Genomic DNA, 23,344 nt, shown 5'->3' with positions numbered 1-23,344 from the left:
GTTCCGATATGGTTGCAAATAACATTGACAGTTTGCATGCTATGACAGTCATTTATGCATCATTTTAAAGCATTATGATTGCACTTTAATATGGTGTATAATTGTAGCAGAATGTGTGTTTTTACAAATTGGTCAATTTGATAGATCGGTAGAATTATTGTTCTATGTTTAATAAACGCGGTAATCTGAGGTTCCGATATGGCTGCAATTAACTTTTGGCAGTTTTCGTGCTAGGACAGTGTTTATGCACCATTTTAAAGCATTAAAATTGCCATTTGTTTTGGTATATAATTTATTGCATAATGTATTTTTAGAAAACGGCCAATTGGATAAATCGGTAGAATTATTTTCCCAGGTTTAAAAACGCGGTAATTTGAGGTTCCGATATGGTTGTGAATAACTTTGACAGTTTTCATGCGATGACAGTCATTTATGCATCATTTTAAAGCGTTACAGTTGCACTTTGCTTTTGTGTATAATTTGTGGCATAATGAATTTTTACAAAAATTGGATAGATCGGTATATTTATTGGTACAGGTTTAAAAATGCGGTAATTTAAGGCCCCAATATGGTTGCAAATAACTTTTATAGTTTTCATGTTATAACAGTCGTTTATATATCTTTTTATTGCATTATAGTTGCCATTTGTTTTGGTACATAATTTATTGCATAATATATTTTTAGAAAATTGCCAATTGGATAGATCGGTAGAATTATTTTCACAGCTTTAAAAAGGCGGTAATTTGAGGTTCCGATATGGTTGCAAATAACATTGACAGTTTTCATGCTATGACAGTCATTTATGCTTCATTTTAACGCATTATGATTGCACTTTAATATGGTATATAATTTGTAGCATAATGTGTGCTTTTACTAATTGGTGAATTTGATAGATCGGTAGAATTATTGTTCTATGTTTAATAAACGCGGTAATCTGAGGTTCCGATATGGCTGCAATTAACTTTGGCAGTTTTCGTGCTAGGACAGTCGTTTATGCACCATTTTAAAGCATTAAAATTGCCATTTGTTTTGGTATATAATTTATTGCATAATGCATTTTTAGAAAACGGCCAATTGAATAAATCGGTAGAATTATTTTCCCAGGTTTAAAAAGGCGGTAATTTGAGGTTCCGATATGGTTGTGAATTACTTTGACAGTTTTCATGCTATGACAGTCATTTATGCATCAGTTTAGAGCATTATGATTGCACTTTAATTTGGTATATCATTTGTGGCATAATGTGTTCGTCTAAAAAATGGTCAATTTGATGGATCGGTAGAATTATTGTTCTATGTTTAAAAACGCGGTAATTTGAGGTTCCGATATGGTTGCAAATAACTTTGACAGTTTTCATGCTAGGGCATTAGTTTACCCATCATTTTAAAGCATTACAGTTGCACTTTATTTTGGTGTATAATTTGTGGCATAATGAATTTTTACAAAAATTGGTTAGATCGGTATATTTATTGGTACAGGTTCAAAAATGCGGTTATTTAAGGCTCCGATATGGTTGCAAATAACTTTTATAGTTTTCATGTTATAACAGTCGTTTATATATCTTTTTATTGCATTATAGTTGCCATTTGCTTTGGTATATAATTTATTCCATAATATATTTTTGGAAAATGGCCAATTGGATAGATCGGTAGAATTATTTTCACAGATTTAAAAACGCGGTAGTTTGAGGTTCCGATATGGCTACAAATAATATTGACAGTTTTCACGCTATGAATGATATTTATGCATCATTTTAAAGCATTATGATTGCACTTTAATATGGTATATCATTTGTAGCATAATGTGTATTTTTACAAATTGGTCAATTTGATAGATCGGTAGAATTATTGTTCTATGTTTAATAAACGCGGTAATCTGAGGTTCCGATATGGTTGCAATTAACTTTGGCAGTTTTCGTGCTAGGACAGTCGTTTATGCACCATTTTAAAGCACTAAAATTGCCATCTGTTTTGGTATATAATTTATTGCATAATATATTTTAAGAAGATGGCCAATTGGATAGATCGGTAGAATTATTTTCCCAGGTTTAAAAAGGCGGTAATTTGAGGTTCCGATATGGTTGTGAATAACTTTGACAGTTTTCATGCTATGACAGTCATTTATGCATCAGTTTAGAGCATTATGATTGCACTTGTGAGGCCGTGCGACTTTAATTTGAGAAGTATAGTCTTGTTCATTTTACTTTGTTGGAAAATAATTTTAATTTTATATTTTGATCAGAGTATGGTTTTGTTTTGGTTGTCAGATAAAATGAAAAATAAAGGAATTTTTGTTTTTGAAAATTTGTTTGTTTGAGAAAGACGTAAAAAAAAAAAGAAAATAAATAAATTAAATACATATACTTGATCAATTATAAATATTATGCTATTGACATGATAATTCAACATTAAATTGAACACTAAATACACCATTTTCCCTTCTAATGAGTTACTTTAATTGATTAAATTTTTATCAGAATATTGTAATTTTTTTTTAATTCTTAGATTTTTTTTTAATTTACATAATTTTAACTTTTAAATAAATGTTTCAAATTTTGGTTGACATTAGATTTATTTTTCACTTTCTTTAAATTCAATTTCTGGCATTATTGTTATTAGATTATGAATTTTGTTATTGAAAATTTTAATATATAATGACATATACCTTTCTTACTTTGAATTAAATATTTCTTTAATATGGATTTCTAATTTATTTAATTAATTCGCGAAAAATGTAGACCTGTTTAGTTAGAAAAGTAAATTGGGCTATTCATGGAATTTATTTTGAATAGCATAGGTTAAGGGTGGGTTAAGAGAGGAGTGAGTAGAATTTCAGCTAATACTTATTCCGAACCAGGACTCATTTACATTCATCACTATTTAGGATTTTTCTCTCTCTCGAAATTGTTATAGTCGTTTCTAGGGTTTGTTTGCTACTATATTTTTTTTTATTTTTGAGATAACGAACCGCCTTATCTTATCCGAGGAAAAGATCTCCCCCATTATCCCTGAGCACGGCCGGACTGATTAGTAGCACTCTTCTTTGAATGATAAGGCTCGTCGGGAAATGGTTCGTTACATAAAATAAATGGCGCCCAACGTGGGGCCCAGCAGTATCGATTAGTTTATTATTTTCTGACAACAACATATTAATGGATTTTTATCTCTGCTGTGGCTTCATACAGATTTTATTTATTCCGTGGTTTCGACTAATTTCTTTAATTTTTATTTATTTTCTAAATCTATTTTTATCATGTTCGGATTTAAAATTTTGGATTTTATCTAAGATTTTACACCTAATGATTAAATAGATTGCAGCCTATCCTGATGTTACCGTTTCTGTTTGAGATTGATTCTTGGAACATTTTGAGATTTCACTCACGGAAATTTTGACATATTTGACTTTGGGTTATTCTTTCGAAATTATATTTTGTGGTAGAATATTTGAGATTTTGATAACTGATATTATTTCGGATATTTACTCAAATTTGTATTACAGAATTTTTTTTTTTTTTTATTTTTGTTTGTGAACTTTGATGTTAGGATTTCTATCTTAAATATTTGTTTTTTATAGTACTTACTTCAAGGTTTGCATAAATTCTTTTGTTTATATATTTTTTTTTTTGGGATGTAATGAGTTCTATTTTTTTTATTATTTACTTTTCTAACTAATATAAATGTCTCATGAAGTAGCGAATTATAACTTATAATATTTTGTTGAATTGTTAGTTTAAATATGGTTTTGACTAGAAGCCAGGAAAATTTGTCTAATGTAGACCAACCTTCAAACTGTAGTTTTACAGTCAATTTAGAACCAGAGACCATGACTCCAGTTGCACAAGGTGCACGACCTAAAAGGACAACTCGCGATACAAATCAGCCTAGATCTGATAATCCTCTTCCAACTTCACATTTTCAACCTGCTAATGCAGATGATTCACGTTTTAGACGAATTGTTTCGGATTCTTTACAATCTTTTCGGGTGGAAATGCAAAGTTTTATTTGCAATGAATTTCGGAATATGTTCCAAAATATGAATATCTCTAATAGTAATAATACACCTGACGTTTCTCCAAATAACTTTTCAAATTCTTCTCCTCCACCAAAGAACAATGTCCCACAAAATAATTTCTCTGCTGATAAGATTTTGAATATCATTCGAAACTGGCGAATTAAGTTTAGTGGTCATGATAATCAGATGCCAGTCGATGAATTTATTTATCGCGTAAATATTTTGACAGTTAAAAATTTGAATGGCGACTTTGAATTGTTGTGCGATCATGCTCATTGTTTATTTGAGGAAAAGCCTTAGAATGGTTCTGGCGGTATCACCGTGACCATGATAATGTTGAATGGATTGCACTAACGAACTCTTTACGTGACAAATACAAAGTAGACTATAACGATTTCGATATTTTAGAGGACATTAGAAGACGAAAACAAAAACCGAATGAGACTTTCGACGAATACTTGGACACAATATCGGCTTTTACTGACAAATTAAAATCGAACATATCTGATCGCGATTTATGTGAAATTTTACTCAGAAATTTGAGAAGTGAAATTCGCCACGAGTTGATTCATTTGGAAATTTCTAATGTTTCTCAACTTAGACGTGAAGTTAAGAAGCATGAAAGATTTGTCAAGGAAATACACGTGGAGTCTAGAAAATTGACCAAAGGATGAGTTGCGGAATTGACAGAACAGAGACATAATGAGGACAAGGATTTTGTAGATAAGACTTACAATGAAGATGAAATTTGTGCAGTTCAACACAATATTAAGTGTTGGAACTGTGATAAAATCGGACACACTTTCTTTGACTGCATGGAGACCAGACGTATTTTTTGTTATGGATGTGGGATTAAGGACGTTTTTAAACCCACTTGCCCTAATTGTACCAGAAAGACGGGAAACGAACTCAAGGATGTCCGTCGAAAATAGAGCGGGCATCCAAGACAATAGAATCGGACTTAAGACAAAATAAGACTACTTTTGACAAGGACATGGACACTAATACGGAACAAGTGCATCCATTATTAAGACCTTATCACGTTAGATTGAGGGAATACAATCTAGCCCGCGACAGAATTTTTGGCCAGAATACTTGTTCGAATAGGAAAATAAGATCTGTAAAACGAATTAGAGAGTATTATGGACAAATTAAAAAGTTTAAGAATTCTATAATTTCTTCACTGGTGGAGAAAGATTTGGATAATAGGCCATATGCAAAATTGAAAGTTGGTGATAATTATTATTTCGCTTTGTTAGATAGCGGGGCAAATACCAGTGTCATTGGGGGCACTCTATCATCACAAGTTGAAAACAATAGTAGTTTTCGCAGACTTATAGGCAATGTACGAACAGCGGACGGACAAAGACAAAACGTTATAGGTACAGTGACTTTAAATATTACATTTCAAGGACAAACAAAATTATTTCAGTTTATTATTGTACCGACTATACAACAGGACATCATTTGTGGATACGACTTTTGGACAGCTTTCGGATTGAAAATTTCAACACCAATTATTAGTGAAATTGACTGTACTGAAACTGACCCAGACAAATTACAACTGACTTACGAAGAAAGACAAAGACTAGAAAAAGTTATTTCTATGTTTCCAAACTCCGAAGTAGAGGGATTAGGATGTACTACTTTGATTGAGCATTCTATTAATACAGGGGACGCTAAGCCCATAAAACAGCGTTATTACCCAATTTCTCCAGCTGTAGAGAAGTTGTTGTGTGGTGAATTGGACAGAATGCTATCCCTCGGAGTCATAGAAGAAGCACCCAGTTCTCCTTGGTCTTCACCAACAGTAGTTGTAGTTAAGCCTGGTAAAGTAAGAATGTGTGTCGACAGTAGGAAATTGAACTCCGTGACAGAAAAGGACGCTTACCCGATACCAAACATTGACGGACATATTGCAAGGCTTCCTCCAGTTTATTGCATTTCAAAAATAGATTTGAAAGATGCTTTTTGGCAAATTAAATTGGAGGAAAGTTCTAAACCAAAGACAGCTTTTACAGTCCCTAATCGGCCATTGTACCAGTTTACAAGAATGCCGTTTGGACTGTGTAATGCACCGCAAACGTTGTGCAGACTTATGGACGTAGTTATTCCGTACAATTTAAAGACGCACGTATTCGTCTACCTAGATGACCTTTTAATTGTTTCACAGAACTTTGACGAACATATGACACATTTAGTAGAGGTGGCAAGCCATCTTAGAAAAGCAGGTTTAACTATAAACATTAAAAAAAAGTTGTTTTGCGTTAAATAAGGTGAAGTACCTAGGATACGTTGTTGGAAACGGGACACTACAAGTGGACGAGGACAAAGTTAGGGCCATACGCGACTTTCCGGTACCAAAATCAATACGACATTTACGACGATTTTTAGGGATGACTGGTTGGTACCGACGATTTATTAAGGACTATTCGACTGTGACATTTCTACTGACGGAATTGTTGACGAAAAAGAAAATTTTTGTTTGGACTGACATGGCTCAAGAAGCTTTTGACGAACTGAAAACTAAACTGACATCTGCCCCATTACTGATCCACCCAAACTATAACAAACCTTTTATACTCCAATGCGATGCGAGCACTTGTGGGGTTGGAGCAGTATTGGCGCAGGAAGACGAGGATGGTACAGAACAACCTATTGCCTATATGTCACACAAATTAAACAAAGCGCAGCGAAATTATAGTATCACTGAACTTGAGTGTTTAGCGGTATTGATGACAGTGAAGAAATTTAGACCGTATATTGAGGGCCAGGAATTCAAAGTCGTCACAGATCATGCGAGCTTGAAGTGGCTTATGAATCAGCGTGATTTATCGGGGCGATTGGCTAGGTGGTCACTTAAGCTGCAGGGTTTTCATTTCTCTATTGAACACCGAAAGGGAAAGGACAATGTGGTTCCAGACGCGTTGTCTAGGGTTCATGAAGGCGAGGAATTCATAAATTCAATTGAAATTGAAAACGTTCCGACAATTGACCTTGACTCTGACGAATATTCTAAATTGCGTGAGTGTATTCAAAATTCAAATTTACCGGACTTCAAAATTATTGGCAAATATGTTTACAAAAGGACAGAGTTTTCGAATGGTTTAACTGACGAATCAAATTTGTGGAAGTTATATGTACCTACTGGACTTAGACAAAATATAATTTTTTCGGCACATGACTTACCAAAATCTTCACACGGCGGAATTACAAAAACATTAGAACGCATAAGACGTTACTTCTTTTGGCCACGACTTGTAACTGACGTTAAGGACTACATTCAAAATTGCGACTTATGTAAGACGTCTAAAATACCGACTACTATTTTGAGACCTCCACTAGGATAAATTGTTAAGACGGACCGACCATTTCAAAGATTGTATGTTGACCTCATAGGACCATTACCAAGGACAAGGACGGGAAATATAGGAATATTAATAGTACTTGAACATTTTTCCAAATTCACGTTTCTGAAACCATTACGAAAATTTACTTCTAAGGACATAACAAATTATTTACAAAACGACATATTTGACTGTTATGGGGTTCCACAGTGGGGCAGAATGGAAATTTTTTGGAAATAAATCTGGCATTTCTAAACGGCTGATCCGATCGGGATAAAATTTGGCATGAGCGTAGCCAAGGAGTATTCGAGTTTAAATTTTGAAGATGAACCCTGCAGATGCCCCAGGGACGGCGCTGTGGCGGCTCAAAGTGGGGTACCTACGACATGTAAAATTTTTAAACTCGTGCCATTTTTTTGTTTTTCACCCAAATACAAAGATTTTTATATTTTGTGAAAGCGCTCGACGAGATCTTGAAAAAACATGCTTGGACATACTACTTATCTCTTATAATATCCGAGTTATAGGCATTTAAAAATTTAGTGATACAAAATTTACCATACCTTGGTCCGCCTTTTTTTGAATACCGGGCGTAATTTTGATCAGATCAATATCATTTACAGATCCAAAAATATACGTTTTTTAATTTAAAAATTCAAAAAATTTTAGATTTTTGGCGTTTTTTTGCCAAAAATGTGTCTTAACTCTTTTATTAATAAAATAAAATTTTCTTTAAGAACATATAACAATTTTATAGTTTTCTAAAAGGTATCTTTACGCAGAACGCTTTGGCGTAAAAAACTTGTCCTATTTTTTGAAAATGTTGCCACTGCGTCTTTCCGAATATGACCTATTTTTCATCAAAACTTCAACTTTGGGCGACATGTTCTAAAATCCCAAAGCTGGGATCAGAAAACTGAAAGCAGTTTTGGAAACCTCAATATGTTTTCTATTTACTCCAAAAGTATTTTCCCAGCCCTGAAAGAAATGTGGACCCTATGGGCAAAAAAGTAAAAAATCCCATTTTTGGGATTTTCATTCCTATTTTTGGGAATTGCGGGATGCCCTTTGACCTTTTCAATTTTTTTTTTACATATTCTTATTTGAAATGACAAATTTAACAAGCGTTGAAAATTTCATTGAGTTTTGTTCATAAATAAAGATTTTGTCATATATTACATATTTGTTTAATTTCTAAAACTATGATTTATATCAAAATTTTAATAGGATCGCAGATAGCTACAACAATTTAGTCCATATTTATCCCTTAATATCATTTTTTAGTTAGATATGGAAATTCTCGACCCTTTACAAAAAATTTCAAGCCAATATCTCAATTACATTCAAAAATATGTTCATTTAAACCTGTGTCCTTTAATTTCATCTTTTTCATATTTTTATGACAGAACATACATTTTGTGTTGAATAAAATATTTGGACAATTTTTAAAAATTATTTAGTTAAATATTTTATTATAATATTGTATATACAATAAAAAAATTATAATTTTATTATGAGCCACGCACAACAACACCTAAATCACCCCACACAAATTACCTTTCCCGCCCACCGAAATATAAAACACAATTTAATACAATTCATCAGTTAGTATAATAGCTTTTTTTATTTGAACTGTTTATCTTAAACATAATACAATTAATTCTTACAACCTACTTATATAGTTAATTCCTAACACTACTTATTTTCTATAAAATAATCTGTCATATCGGTATACATATCCAAAAGGTAATATAAGTCCTTTAAATCTTCCTTGTTTTGAGATGATAGAGTTTCATAACAAATCCATCTTTTTCGCATAGTTGAAAGAACAGGATCAGAAGATAAAAGTAAACTATTAAAAATATATTCATTCTGTGATTGCCTGGAGCATTTTCTTGAGCTGAATAGTTGAACATGCTTAAAATCTCGATTCCTCGCTTCCTGGGCTTCTTCTGTTAACTCTCCAAGTGGAAGAATATTCGATTCAATTATTATTTGACCATGACACAATACTTTGTGTACTGTTGGTGTTAGTTCCCTCCATGGATACAGAGATACAAGTAATTTAGAAATTTCAGATGTGTATTCCCCAAATCGATTTCCATTAATTTTATGTTTACTATTCAGTGCCATTAAAATAGTGTTAACTCTTCGAAGCAACTCCTTGTCGATTCCAGTTATTTTTGAAGTAATTTCAAAATCACGAAAAAACCTTCTCGCCGTATTACCGTCATTTGTACTACCGCAACTTGAAAGTGGTTTGTCGATGTTTAATCCCATCTGAACTTTAAATTCTTCTTGGATTCTGCTTTTTTCCGCAGCTCTCAGTTCTTTCAATTCTTCATTATTTTTTGTTGATTTAGTAGGATAGTTTTTTTTTTCCTGGATCGCCTTGTATGATGGTAATATATTGTGTCCTTTTTCATGCAGAGCTTTCCTTAATATTTGGTACTTATTTCGACTGAGACCCAGTTCCAACATAAGCGCTATTGCTTCCTCTTCAGTAAAATTTGATTATGATGTTGGAGTTGGTATACTTTCCACAATTCGCTTAAGTCGTCTTGGTGATGCATTAGGAAGAATAGTTGCAATATGTACGACATCCATAGGTTGGTTTTCCTTTTTCAGCATTTCGTTAAATGTATCAGCAATTTCCTCATTTGAGATTGAAAAAAGTTTTTGTGTGACCCTCTTTTTTTTGACCTGGAACATAAGTCTTCGTATGACTTTCAAGGCGCTCCTGTTGATGTGTTGTAAGTTGAGATTTCCGTAGTAGTTTCCATCCAACTACAAAATTTTAATCGAAATTTCTTTTGATTTCCATCCACAGACTTACTTTTTACATCAAAAAGTTTTAAAAAGTTTTCAATTTTTGATATGCCTGTTTTGTCTACTTTTCTACTATATGTAGTTTTTATATAATTTGAAATGTCTTCAATTCTTTCTGGCCCTTTTGAAGATATACTCCATAAAACGGAACACAACTCTTCGTACTTTAATGTAATCTTCATTGTAGATTTATTAAATATGGTACTTAAAATCTGAGAAGTTTACTTATATACCAATTCTTGTCGTTTCCGATACAGGTATTCCAAAGTAAAAAATTACGAATTGTCGACCTATTAACATTTAGGACTATATTACTATAACCTGTAATTCAGTCCTTGATATTTCTTATTAGTGAATGAATCGAAATTATCATTACCTGTATATTTTTACCTACATGATCATAAACGAAACAGATCGAAATGATCTGTCGAAAAAATTTAGGTAAAAAATAGTTATAAATTTTTGAAAATTTAAGCATAATAGGACCTTTCAATTATAAGGATAAGCAAACAAATAGAAAATAGGTAAATATAAGATTTAAATATGTTCTGTCATACTTAATACTAAAATATGAAAAAGATGAAATTAAAGGACACAGGTTTAAATGAACATATTTTTGAATGTAATTGAGATATTGGCTTGAAATTTTTTGTAAAGGGTCGAGAATTTCCATATCTAACTAAAAAATGATATTAAGGGATAAATATGGACTAAATTGTTGTAGCTATCAGCGATCCTATTTAAATTTTGATATAAATCATAGTTTTAGAAATTAAACAAATATGTAATATATGACAAAATCTTTATTTATGAACAAAACTCAATGAAATTTTCAACGCTTGTTAAATTTGTCATTTCAAATAAGAATATGCAAAAAAAATTTAAAAGGTCAAAGGGCATCCCGCAATTCCCAAAAATAGGAATGAAAATCCCAAAAATGGGATTTTTTACTTTTTTGCCCATAGGGTCCACATTTCTTTCAGGGCTGGGAAAATACTTTTGGAGTAAATAGAAAACATATTGAGGTTTCCAAAACTGCTTTCAGTTTTCTGATCCCAGCTTTGGGATTTTAGAACATGTCGCCCAAAGTTGAAGTTTTGATGAAAAATAGGTCATATTCGGAAAGACGCAGTGGCAACATTTTCAAAAAATAGGACAAGTTTTTTACGCCAAAGCGTTCTGCGTAAAGATACCTTTTAGAAAACTATAAAATTGTTATATGTTCTTAAAGAAAATTTTATTTTATTAATAAAAGAGTTAAGACACATTTTTGGCAAAAAAAACACCAAAAATCTAAAATTTTTTGAATTTTTAAATTAAAAAACGTATATTTTTGGATCTGTAAACAATATTGATCTGAAATTTTTTGTATATTATTGGAAATTTTGTTGTCTAACTAACAAGAAAAATTGAGTCCATTTGGTCCAAAATTACGCCCGGTATTCAAAAAAAGGCGGACCAAGGTATGGTAAATTTTGTATCACTATATTTTTAAATGCCTATAACTCGGATATTATAAGAGATAAGTAGTATGTCCAAGCATGTTTTTTCAAGATCTCGTCGAGCGCTCTCACAAAATATAAAAATCTTTGTATTTGGGTGAAAAACAAAAAAATGGCACGAGTTTAAAAATTTTACATGTCGTAGGTACCCTACTTTGAGCCGCCACAGCGCCGTCCCTGGGGCATCTGCAGGGTTCATCTTCAAAACTTAAACTCGAATACTCCTTGGCTACGCTCACGCCAAATTTTATCCCGATCGGATCAGCCGTTTAGAAATGCCAGATTTATTTCCAAAAAATTTCCATTCTGCCCCACTGTGGGTTCCTGAGGTATTGGTGTCAGATAACGGACCCCAGTTTAAATGTAAAGATTTTGAAAACTTTTTGAAGAAAAACGGAGTGAACCATATGTTAACAGCTGTGTACAGTCCTCAGGCTAACGCGAGCGAACGCGTCAACCGTTCCATTAATGAGGCTTTGAGGTCTTATATTCGAAAGGATCAGCCAGAATGGGATCAGTATATTAGCAGCATTAACTGCGCTCTTCGAAATAGCATACACCAATCCTTGGGAAAGACACCATATCAGGTAATATTCGGACAAACTATGGTTACACATGGTGAGGACTACAAACTTTTGGCGAAATTAGACATTCTAGCGGACTCAGATATATATTTAGAACGACAAGACAATTTTTCATTGATTCGGGACTCAATACGTGACTACATGCGAAAAGCTTACGAGAAGAATGCACGAACATACAATTTACGAACAAGGACGAAAGACTATGAAATTGGACAGGAAGTAATTCGGAGAAATTTTACGCAAAGTTCCAAGATCGAAAATTTTAATTCAAAATTAGCTCCGGTTGGTATTCGAGCCAAAATTATTCGAAAAGTAGGACATGTAAATTATGAGTTACAGGATTTGGACGGTGGAAGTAAGGGCGTATATCACGCAAAGGACATATGGACATAACACAAGGACATTTAACGGATAATATTTATAATTTTTGGATGGAAATTTCGAATTTAAGAATTTATTTCGCCCTTTTACAGAACCAGTCTGTCGTACTTTTGGTGTTCTTATACTGTTTCTGTTTTGTGAGGCCGTGCGACTTTAATTTGAGAAGTATACTCTTGTTCATTTTACTTTGTTGGAAAATAATTTTAATTTTATATTTTGATCAGAGTATGGTTTTGTTTTGGTTGTCAGATAAAATGAAAAATAAAGGGACTTTTGAAAATTTGTTTGTTTGAGAAAAACGTAAAAAAAAAAAAAAAAAAATAAAATTATTTGAAAATAAAATTTTTTTGAAATTATAAATTGAGAAAAGGAGAACAAAAAAAAGAAAATTTTAAAATTTTTACGAAGGAGCCAAGACAGGAGATCCTTTCAAATTTTTCCTTGGGCTATTGTGACGAATTGATAAGAATAATTTATCACTTAACTTTTGGACCAGGGTCAGCAGCTAGACAAGCAAACCACAACATCTAATCTAGTTTCAGACGTATGTGATAGATGTGCTCATAATTATTTTCCTGCTTTGTAAATTTTGTGACAATAATTTTAACTGCAACCTGGCAACTGTTTTGTGAATTATATCTGCTAAAATTTTATCTAAGAAGTGCAACGATGGTCTAAAATCAATAATAACATTCTTTTGGACGCATCAAGACATTGACAAATGAAGAAAATCAAAGTTAAGCCAAATTTTGAAGCAAATTTAATATAAAACATAATTTAATATAAACAAATTTTAATTTTTTTTTACACATAATTTAATATTTAACGTAATTTAAAGATTAAAAAAAAATGAATTTGTAAAAGGGACACTAACATTAATAACACATTCACACTGACATATTTACATCACAAGTACATCTACATGTTTTACACTACCATGATTTTAACCCCATAATTGAAAACAAGTACATATATAGTAAATCGAAGTCAAATATCTGCGCCCATATATATAATAACTGAAATTTTACAATAAGAAAACCCCATAAGATCAAGACTACAGGCCTGCAGTCATCGTGGGAACCTATGAGTGGTGAGTTTAATAAAAGATATTATTAAAATATATATATGATGATTTTAAATTTGACTTAAAAAAAAAAAAAAAAAAAAAAGAAAATAAATAAATTAAATACATATACTTGATCAATTATAAATATTATGCTATTGACATGATAATTCAACATTAAATTGAACACTAAATACACCATTTTCCCTTCTAATGAGTTACTTTAATTGATTAAATTTTTATCAGAATATTGTAATTTTTTTTAATTCTTAGATTTTTTTTAATTTACATAATTTTAACTTTTAAATAAATGTTTCAAATTTTGGTTGATATTAGATTTATTTTTCACTTTCTTTAAATTCAATTTCTGGCATTATTGTTATTGTTATTAGATTATGAATTTTGTTATTGAAAATTTTAATATATAATGACATATACCTTTCTTACTTTGAATTAAATATTTCTTTAATATGGATTTCTAATTTATTTAATTAATTCGCGAAAAATGTAGACCTGTTTAGTTAGAAAAGTAAATTGGGCTATTCATGGAATTTATTTTGAATAGCATAGGTTAAGGGTGGGTTAAGAGAGGAGTGAGTAGAATTTCAGCTAATACTTATTCCGAACATTCATCACTATTTAGGATTTTTCTCTCTCTCGAAATTGTTATAGTCGTTTCTAGGGTTTGTTTGCTACTATATTTTTTTTTATTTTTGAGATAACGAACCGCCTTATCTTATCCGAGGAAAAGATCTCCCCCATTATCCCTGAGCACGGCCGGACTGATTAGTAGCACTCTCCTTTGAATGATAAGGCTCGTCGGGAAATGGTTCGTTACACACTTTAATTTGGTATATCATTTGTGGCACAATGTGTTCGTCTAAAAAATGGTCAATCTGAAGGATCGGTAGAACTATTGTTCTATGTTTAAAAACGCGGTAATTTGAGGTTCCGATATGGTTGCAAATAACTTTGACAGTTTTCATGCTAGGGCAATAGTTTATGCATCATTTTAAAGCATTACAGTTGCACTTTATTTTGGTGTATAATTTGTGACATAATGAATTTTTACAAAAGTTGGATAGATCGGTATATTTATTGGTACAGGTTTAAAAATGCGGTAATTCAAGGCTCCGATATGGTTGCAAATAACTTTTATAGTTTTCATGTTATAACAGTCGTTTATATATCTTTTTATTGCATTATAGTTGCCATTTGTTTTGGTATATAATTTATTGCATAATATATTTTTAGAAAACTGCCAATTGGATAGATCGGTAGAATTATTTTCACAGCTTTAAAAAGGCGGTAATTTGAGGTTCCAATATGGTTGCAAATAACATTGACAGTTTTCATGCTATGACAGTCATTTATGCATCATTTTAAAGCATTATGATTGCACTTTAATATGGTATATAATTTGTAGCATAATGTGTGTTTTTACAAATTGGTCAATTTGATAGATCGGTAGAATTATTGTTCTATGTTTAATAAAAGCAGTAATCTGAGGTTCCGATATGGTTGCAAATAACTTTGACAATTTTCATGCTATGACAGTCATTTATGCATCATTTTAAAGCATTATGATTGCACTTTAATATGGTATATCACTTGTGGCACAATGTGTTCGTCTAAAAAATGGTCAATTTGAAGGATCGGTAGAATTATTGTTCTATGTTTAAAAACGCGGTAATTTGAGGTTCCGATATGGTTGCAAATAACTTTGACAGTTTTCATGCTAGGGCAATAGTTTATGCATCATTTTAAAGCATTACAGTTGCACTTTGTTTTTGTGTATAATTTGTGGCATAATGAATTTTTACAAAAGTTGGATAGATCGGTATATTTATTGGTACAGGTTTAAAAATGCGGTAATTCAAGGCTCCGATATGATTGCAAATAACTTTTATAGTTTTCATGTTATAACAGTCGTTTATATATTTTTTTATTTCATTATAGTTGCCATTTGTTTTGGTATATAATTTATTGCATAATATATTTTTAGAAAATTGCCAATTGGATAGATCGGTAGAATTATTTTCACAGCTTTAAAAAGGCGGTAATTTGAGGTTCCGATATGGTTGCAAATAACATTGACAGTTTTCATGCTATGACAGTCATTTATGCTTCATTTTAAAGCATTATGATTGCACTTTAATATGGTATATAATTTGTAGCATAATGTGTGTTTTTACTAATTGGTGAATTTGATAGATCGGTAGAATTATTGTTCTATGTTTAATAAACGCGGTAATCTGAGGTTCCGATATGGCTGCAATTAACTTTGGCAGTTTTCGTGCTAGGACAGTCGTTTATCCACCATTTTAAAGCATTAAAATTGCCATTTGTTTTGGTATATAATTTATTGCATAATGTATTTTTAGAAAACGGCCAATTGGATAAATCGGTAGAGGTTTAAAAACGCGGTAATTTGAGGTTCCGATATGGTTGTGAATAACTTTGACAGTTTTCATGCTATGACATTCATTTATGCATCATTTTAAAGCATTACAGTTGCACTTTGTTTTTGTGTATAATTTGTGGCATAATGAATTTTTACAAAAATTGGATAGATCGGTATATTTATTGGTACAGGTTTAAAAATGCGGTAATTTAAGGCCCCGATATGGTTGCAAATAACTTTTATAGTTTTCATGTTATAACAGTCGTTTATACATCTTTTTATTGCATTTTAGTTGCCATTTGTTTTGGTATATAATTTATTGCATAATGTATTTTTAGAAGATGGCCAATTGGATAGATCGATAGAATTATTTTCCCAGGTTTAAAAAGGCGGTAATTTGAGGTTCCGATATGGTTGTGAAATTCTTTGACAGTTTTCATGCTATGAAAGTCATTTATGCATCAGTTTAGAGCATTATGATTGCACTTTAATTTGGTATATCATTTGTGGCATAATGTGTTCGTCTAAAAAATGGTCAATTTGATGGATCGGTAGAATTATTGTTCTATGTTTAAAAACGCGGTAATTTGAGGTTCCGATATGGTTGCAAATAACTTTGACAATTTTCATGCTAGGGCATTAGTTTACGCATCATTTTAAAGCATTACAGTTGCACTTTATTTTGGTGTATAATTTGTGGCAAAATGAATTTTTACAAAAATTGGATAGATCGGTATATTTATTGGTACAGGTTCAAAAATGCGGTAATTTAAGGCTCCGATATGGTTGCAAATAACTTTTATAGTTTTCATGTTATAACAGTCGTTTATATATCTTTTTATTGCATTAAAGTTGCCATTTGCTTTGGTATATAATTTATTCCATAATATATTTTTGGAAAATGGCCAATTGGATAGATCGGTAGAATTATTTTCACAGCTTTAAAAACGCGGTAGTTTGAGGTTTTGATATGGCTGCAAATAACATTGACAGTTTTCACGCTATGACAGTCATTTATGCATCATTTTAAAGCATTATGATTGCACTTTAATATGGTATATCATTTGTAGCATAATGTGTATTTTTACAAATTGGTCAATTTGATAGATCGGTAGAATTATTGTTCTATGTTTAATAAACGCAGTAATCTGAGGTTCCGATATGGTTGCAATTAACTTTTGCAGTTTTCGTGCTAGGACAGTCGTTTATGCACCATTTTAAAGCATTAAAATTGCCATTTGTTTTGGTATATAATTTATTGCATAATGTATTTTTAGAAAATGGCCAATTGGATTAATCGGTAGAATTATTTTCCCAGGTTTAAAAAGGCGGTAATTTGAGGTTCCGATATGGTTGTGAATAACTTTGACAGTTTTCATGCTATGACAGTCATTTATGCATCAGTTTAGAGCATTATGATTGCACTTTAATTTGGTATATCATTTGTGGCATAATGTGTTCGTCTAAAAAATGGTCAATTTGATGGATCGGTAGAATTATTGTTCTATGTTTAAAAACGCGGTAATTTGAGATTCCGATATGGTTGCAAATAACTTTGACAGTTTTCATGCTAGGGCAATAGTTTATGCATCATTTTAAAGCATTACAGTTGCACTTTATTTTGGTGTATAATTTGTGGCATAATGAATTTTTACAAAAGTTGGATAGATCGGTATATTTATTGGTACAGGTTTAAAAATGCGGTAATTTAAGGCTCCGATATGGTTGCAAATAACTTTTATAGTTTTCATGTTATAACAGTCGTTTATATATCTTTGCCATTTGTTTTGGTATATAATTTATTGCATAATATATTTTTAGAAAATTGCCAATTGGATAGATCGGTAGAATTATTTTCACAGCTTTAAAAAGGCGGTAATTTGAGGTTCCGATATGGTTGCAAATAACATTGACAGTTTTCATGCTATGACAGTCATTTGTGCTTCATTTTAAAGCATTATGATTGCACTTTAATATGGTATATAATTTGTAGCATAATGTGTGTTTTTACTAATTGGTGAATTTGATAGATCGGTAGAATTATTGTTCTATGTTTAATAAACGCGGTAATCTGAGGTTCCGATATGGCTGCAATTAACTTTGGCAGTTTTCGTGCTAGGACAGTCGTTTATGCACCATTTTAAAGCATTAAAATTGCCATTTGTTTTGGTATATAATTTATTGCATAATGTATTTTTAGAAAACGGCCAATTGGATAAATCGGTAGAATTATTTTCCCAGGTTTAAAAACGCGGTAATTTGAGGTTCCGATATGGTTGTGAATAACTTTGACAGTTTTCATGCTATGACAGTCATTTATGCATCATAATGAATTTTTACAAAAATTGGATAGATCGGTATATTTATTGGTACAGGTTTAAAAATGCGGTAATTTAAGGCCCCGATATGGTTGCAAATAACTTTTATAGTTTTCATGTTATAACAGTCGTTTATACATCTTTTTATTGCATTTTAGTTGCCATTTGTTTTGGTATATAATTATTGCATAATGTATTTTTAGAAGATGGCCAATTGGATAGATCGATAGAATTATTTTCCCAGGTTTAAAAAGGCGGTAATTTGAGGTTCCGATATGGTTGTGAATTATTTTGACAGTTTTCATGCTATGACAGTCATTTATGCACCAGTTTAGAGCATTATGATTGCACTTTAATTTGGTATATCATTTGTGGCATAATGTGTTCGTCTAAAAAATGGTCAATTTGATGGATCTGTAGAATTATTGTTCTATGTTTAAAAACGCGGTAATTTGAGGTTCCGATATGGTTGCAAATAACATTGACAGTTTTCATGCTAGGGCATTAGTTTACGCATCATTTTAAAGCATTACAGTTGCACTTTATTTTGGTGTATAATTTGTGGCATAATGAATTTTTACAAATATTGGATAGATCGGTATATTTATTGGTACAGGTTCAAAAATGCGGTAATTTAAGGCTCCGATATGTTTGCAAATAACTTTTATAGTTTTCATGTTATAACAGTCGTTTATATATCTTTTTATTGCATTATAGTTGCCATTTGCTTTGGTATATAATTTATTCCATAATATATTTTTGGAAAATGGCCAATTGGATAGATCGGTAGAATTATTTTCACAGCTTTAAAAACGCGGTAGTTTGAGGTTCCGATATGGCTGCAAATAACATTGACAGTTTTCACGCTATGACAGTCATTTATGCATCATTTTAAAGCATTATGATTGCACTTTAATATGGTATATCATTTGTAGCATAATGTGTATTTTTACAAATTGGTCAATTTGATAGATCGGTAGAATTATTGTTCTATGTTTAATAAACGCAGTAATCTGAGGTTCCGATATGGTTGCAATTAACTTTGGCAGTTTTCGTGCTAGGACAGTCGTTTATGCACCATTTTAAAGCATTAAAATTGCCATTTGTTTTGGTATATAATTTATTGCATAATGTATTTTTAGAAAATGGCCAATTGGATAGATCGGTAGAATTATTTTCCCAGGTTTAAAAACGCGGTAATTTGAGGTTCCGATATGGTTGCAACTAACTTTGACAGTTTTCATGCTAGGGCAATAGTTTATGCATCATTTTAAAGCATTACAGTTGCACTTTATTTTGGTGTATAATTTGTGGCATAATGAATTTTTACAAAAGTTGGATAGATCGGTATATTTATTGGTACAGGTTTAAAAATGCGGTAATTCAAGGCTCCGATATGTTTGCAAATAACTTTTATAGTTTTCATGTTATAACAGTCGTTTATATATCTTTTTATTGCATTATAGTTGCCATTGGCTTTGGTATATAATTTATTCCATAATATATTTTTGGAAAATGGCCAATTGGATAGATCGGTAGAATTATTTTCACAGCTTTAAAAACGCGGTAATTTGAGGTTCCGATATGGTTGTGAATAACTTTGACAGTTTTCATGCTATGACAGTCATTTATGCATCATTTTAAAGCATTACAGTTGCACTTTGTTTTGTGTATAATTTGTGGCATAATGAATTTTTACAAAAACTGGATAGATCGGTATATTTAAGGCTCCGATATGTTTGCAAATAACTTTTATAGTTTTCATGTTATAACAGTCGTTTATATATCTTTTTATTGCATTATAGTTGCCATTTGCTTTGGTATATAATTTATTCCATAATATATTTTTGGAAAATGGCCAATTGGATAGATCGGTAGAATTATTTTCACAGCTTTAAAAACGCGGTAGTTTGAGGTTCCGATATGGCTGCAAATAACATTGACAGTTTTCACGCTATGACAGTCATTTATGCATCATTTTAAAGCATTATGATTGCACTTTAATATGGTATATAATTTGTAGCATAATGTGTGTTTTTACTAATTGGTGAATTTGATAGATCGGTAGAATTATTGTTCTATGTTTAATAAACGCGGTAATCTGAGGTTCCGATATGGCTGCAATTAACTTTGGCAGTTTTCGTGCTAGGACAGTCGTTTATGCACCATTTTAAAGCATTAAAATTGCCATTTGTTTTGGTATATAATTTATTGCATAATGTATTTTTAGAAAACGGCCAATTGGATAAATCGGTAGAATTATTTTCCCAGGTTTAAAAACGCGGTAATTTGAGGTTCCGATATGGTTGTGAATAACTTTGACAGTTTTCATGCTATGACAGTCATTTATGCATCATAATGAATTTTTACAAAAATTGGATAGATCGGTATATTTATTGGTACAGGTTTAAAAATGCGGTAATTTAAGGCCCCGATATGGTTGCAAATAACTTTTATAGTTTTCATGTTATAACAGTCGTTTATACATCTTTTTATTGCATTTTAGTTGCCATTTGTTTTGGTATATAATTTATTGCATAATGTATTTTTAGAAGATGGCCAATTGGATAGATCGATAGAATTATTTTCCCAGGTTTAAAAAGGCGGTAATTTGAGGTTCCGATATGGTTGTGAATTACTTTGACAGTTTTCATGCTATGACAGTCATTTATGCACCAGTTTAGAGCATTATGATTGCACTTTAATTTGGTATATCATTTGTGGCATAATGTGTTCGTCTAAAAAATGGTCAATTTGATGGATCTGTAGAATTATTGTTCTATGTTTAAAAACGCGGTAATTTGAGGTTCCGATATGGTTGCAAATAACATTGACAGTTTTCATGCTAGGGCCTTAGTTTACGCATCATTTTAAAGCATTACAGTTGCACTTTATTTTGGTGTATAATTTGTGGCATAATGAATTTTTACAAATATTGGATAGATCGGTATATTTATTGGTACAGGTTCAAAAATGCGGTAATTTAAGGCTCCGATATGTTTGCAAATAACTTTTATAGTTTTCATGTTATAACAGTCGTTTATATATCTTTTTATTGCATTATAGTTGCCATTTGCTTTGGTATATAATTTATTCCATAATATATTTTTGGAAAATGGCCAATTGGATAGATCGGTAGAATTATTTTCACAGCTTTAAAAACGCGGTAGTTTGAGGTTCCGATATGGCTGCAAATAACATTGACAGTTTTCATGCTATGACATGATTTATGCTTCATTTTAAAGCATTATGATTGCACTTTAATATGGTATATAATTTGTAGCATAATGTGTGTTCTTACTAATTGGTGAATTTGATAGATCGGTAGAATTATTGTTCTATGTTTAATAAACGCAGTAATCTGAGGTTCCGATATGGTTGCAATTAACTTTGGCAGTTTTCGTGCTAGGACAGTCGTTTATGCACCATTTTAAAGCATTAAAATTGCCATTTGTTTTGGTATATAATTTATTGCATAATGTATTTTTAGAAAATGGCCAATTGGATAGATCGGTAGAATTATTTTCCCAGGTTTAAAAACGCGGTAATTTGAGGTTCCGATATGGTTGCAACTAACTTTGACAGTTTTCATGCTAGGGCAATAGTTTATGCATCATTTTAAAGCATTACAGTTGCACTTTATTTTGGTGTATAATTTGTGGCATAATGAATTTTTACAAAAGTTGGATAGATCGGTATATTTATTGGTACAGGTTTAAAAATGCGGTAATTCAAGGCTCCGATATGTTTGCAAATAACTTTTATAGTTTTCATGTTATAACAGTCGTTTATATATCTTTTTATTGCATTATAGTTGCCATTGGCTTTGGTATATAATTTATTCCATAATATATTTTTGGAAAATGGCCAATTGGATAGATCGGTAGAATTATTTTCACAGCTTTAAAAACGCGGTAATTTGAGGTTCCGATATGGTTGTGAATAACTTTGACAGTTTTCATGCTATGACAGTCATTTATGCATCATTTTAAAGCATTACAGTTGCACTTTGTTTTGTGTATAATTTGTGGCATAATGAATTTTTACAAAAACTGGATAGATCGGTATATTTATTGGTTCAGGTTTAAAAATGCGGTAGTTTAAGGCCCCGATATGGTTGCAAATAACTTTTATAGTTTTCATGTTATAACAGTTGCCATTTGTTTTGGTATATAATTTATTGCATAATGTATTTTTAGAAGATGGCCAATTGGATAGATCGATAGAATTATTTTCCCAGGTTTAAAAAGGCGGTAATTTGAGGTGAATTACTTTGACAGTTTTCATGCTATGACAGTCATTTATGCATCAGTTTAGAGCATTATGATTGCACTTTAATTTGGTATATCATTTGTAGCATAATGTGTTCGTCTACAAAATGGTCAATTTGATGGATCGGTAGAATTATTGTTCTATGTTTAAAAACGCGGTAATTTGAGGTTCCGATATGGTTGCAAATAACTTTGGCAGTTTTCGTGCTAGGACAGTCGTTTATGCACCATTTTAAAGCATTAAAATTGCCATTTGTTTTGGTATATAATTTATTGCATAATGTATTTTTAGAAAATAGCCAATTGGATAGATCGGTAGAATTATTTTCACAGCTTTAAAAAGGCGGTAATTTGAGGTTCCGATATGGTTGTGAATAACTTTGACAGTTTTCATGCTATGACAGTCATTTATTTCATGCTATGACAGTCATTTATCATTTTAAAGCATTATGATTGCACTTTAATTTGGTATATCATTTGTGGCACAATGTTTTCGTCTAAAAATGGTCAATTTGAAGGATCGGTAGAATTATTGTTCTATGTTTAAAAACGCGGTAATTTGAGGTTCCGATATGGTTGCAAATAACTTTGACAGTTTTCATGCTAGGGCAATAGTTTATGCATCATTTTAAAGCA

General features: G+C 31.4%; 1 protein-coding gene across 1 annotated transcript in view; it reads right to left on the bottom strand.

The window, feature by feature from the left end:
* Window positions 1–5,710: 5,710 nt before the first annotated feature.
* LOC119611052 overlaps window positions 5,711–23,344 on the bottom strand; it is a 34,772-nt gene continuing 17,138 nt past the window's right edge. Inside the window, exons 2-3 of the mRNA XM_037966507.1 lie at window positions 5,901–5,976; window positions 5,711–5,835 (exon numbers count right to left, since the gene is read on the bottom strand). Of these exons, the coding sequence (XP_037822435.1) occupies window positions 5,711–5,835; window positions 5,901–5,976 (201 nt within the window). The remainder of the gene's footprint in view (window positions 5,836–5,900; window positions 5,977–23,344) is intronic.

This window comes from Lucilia sericata, unplaced genomic scaffold, assembly GCF_015586225.1.
Source record: "Lucilia sericata isolate MDLA Ls3-8-SP2 unplaced genomic scaffold, ASM1558622v1 Contig001348F_arrow, whole genome shotgun sequence".
In the NCBI taxonomy this organism is placed as follows: domain Eukaryota; kingdom Metazoa; phylum Arthropoda; class Insecta; order Diptera; family Calliphoridae; genus Lucilia; species Lucilia sericata.
This window is presented reverse-complemented; position numbering and strand designations above follow the sequence as displayed.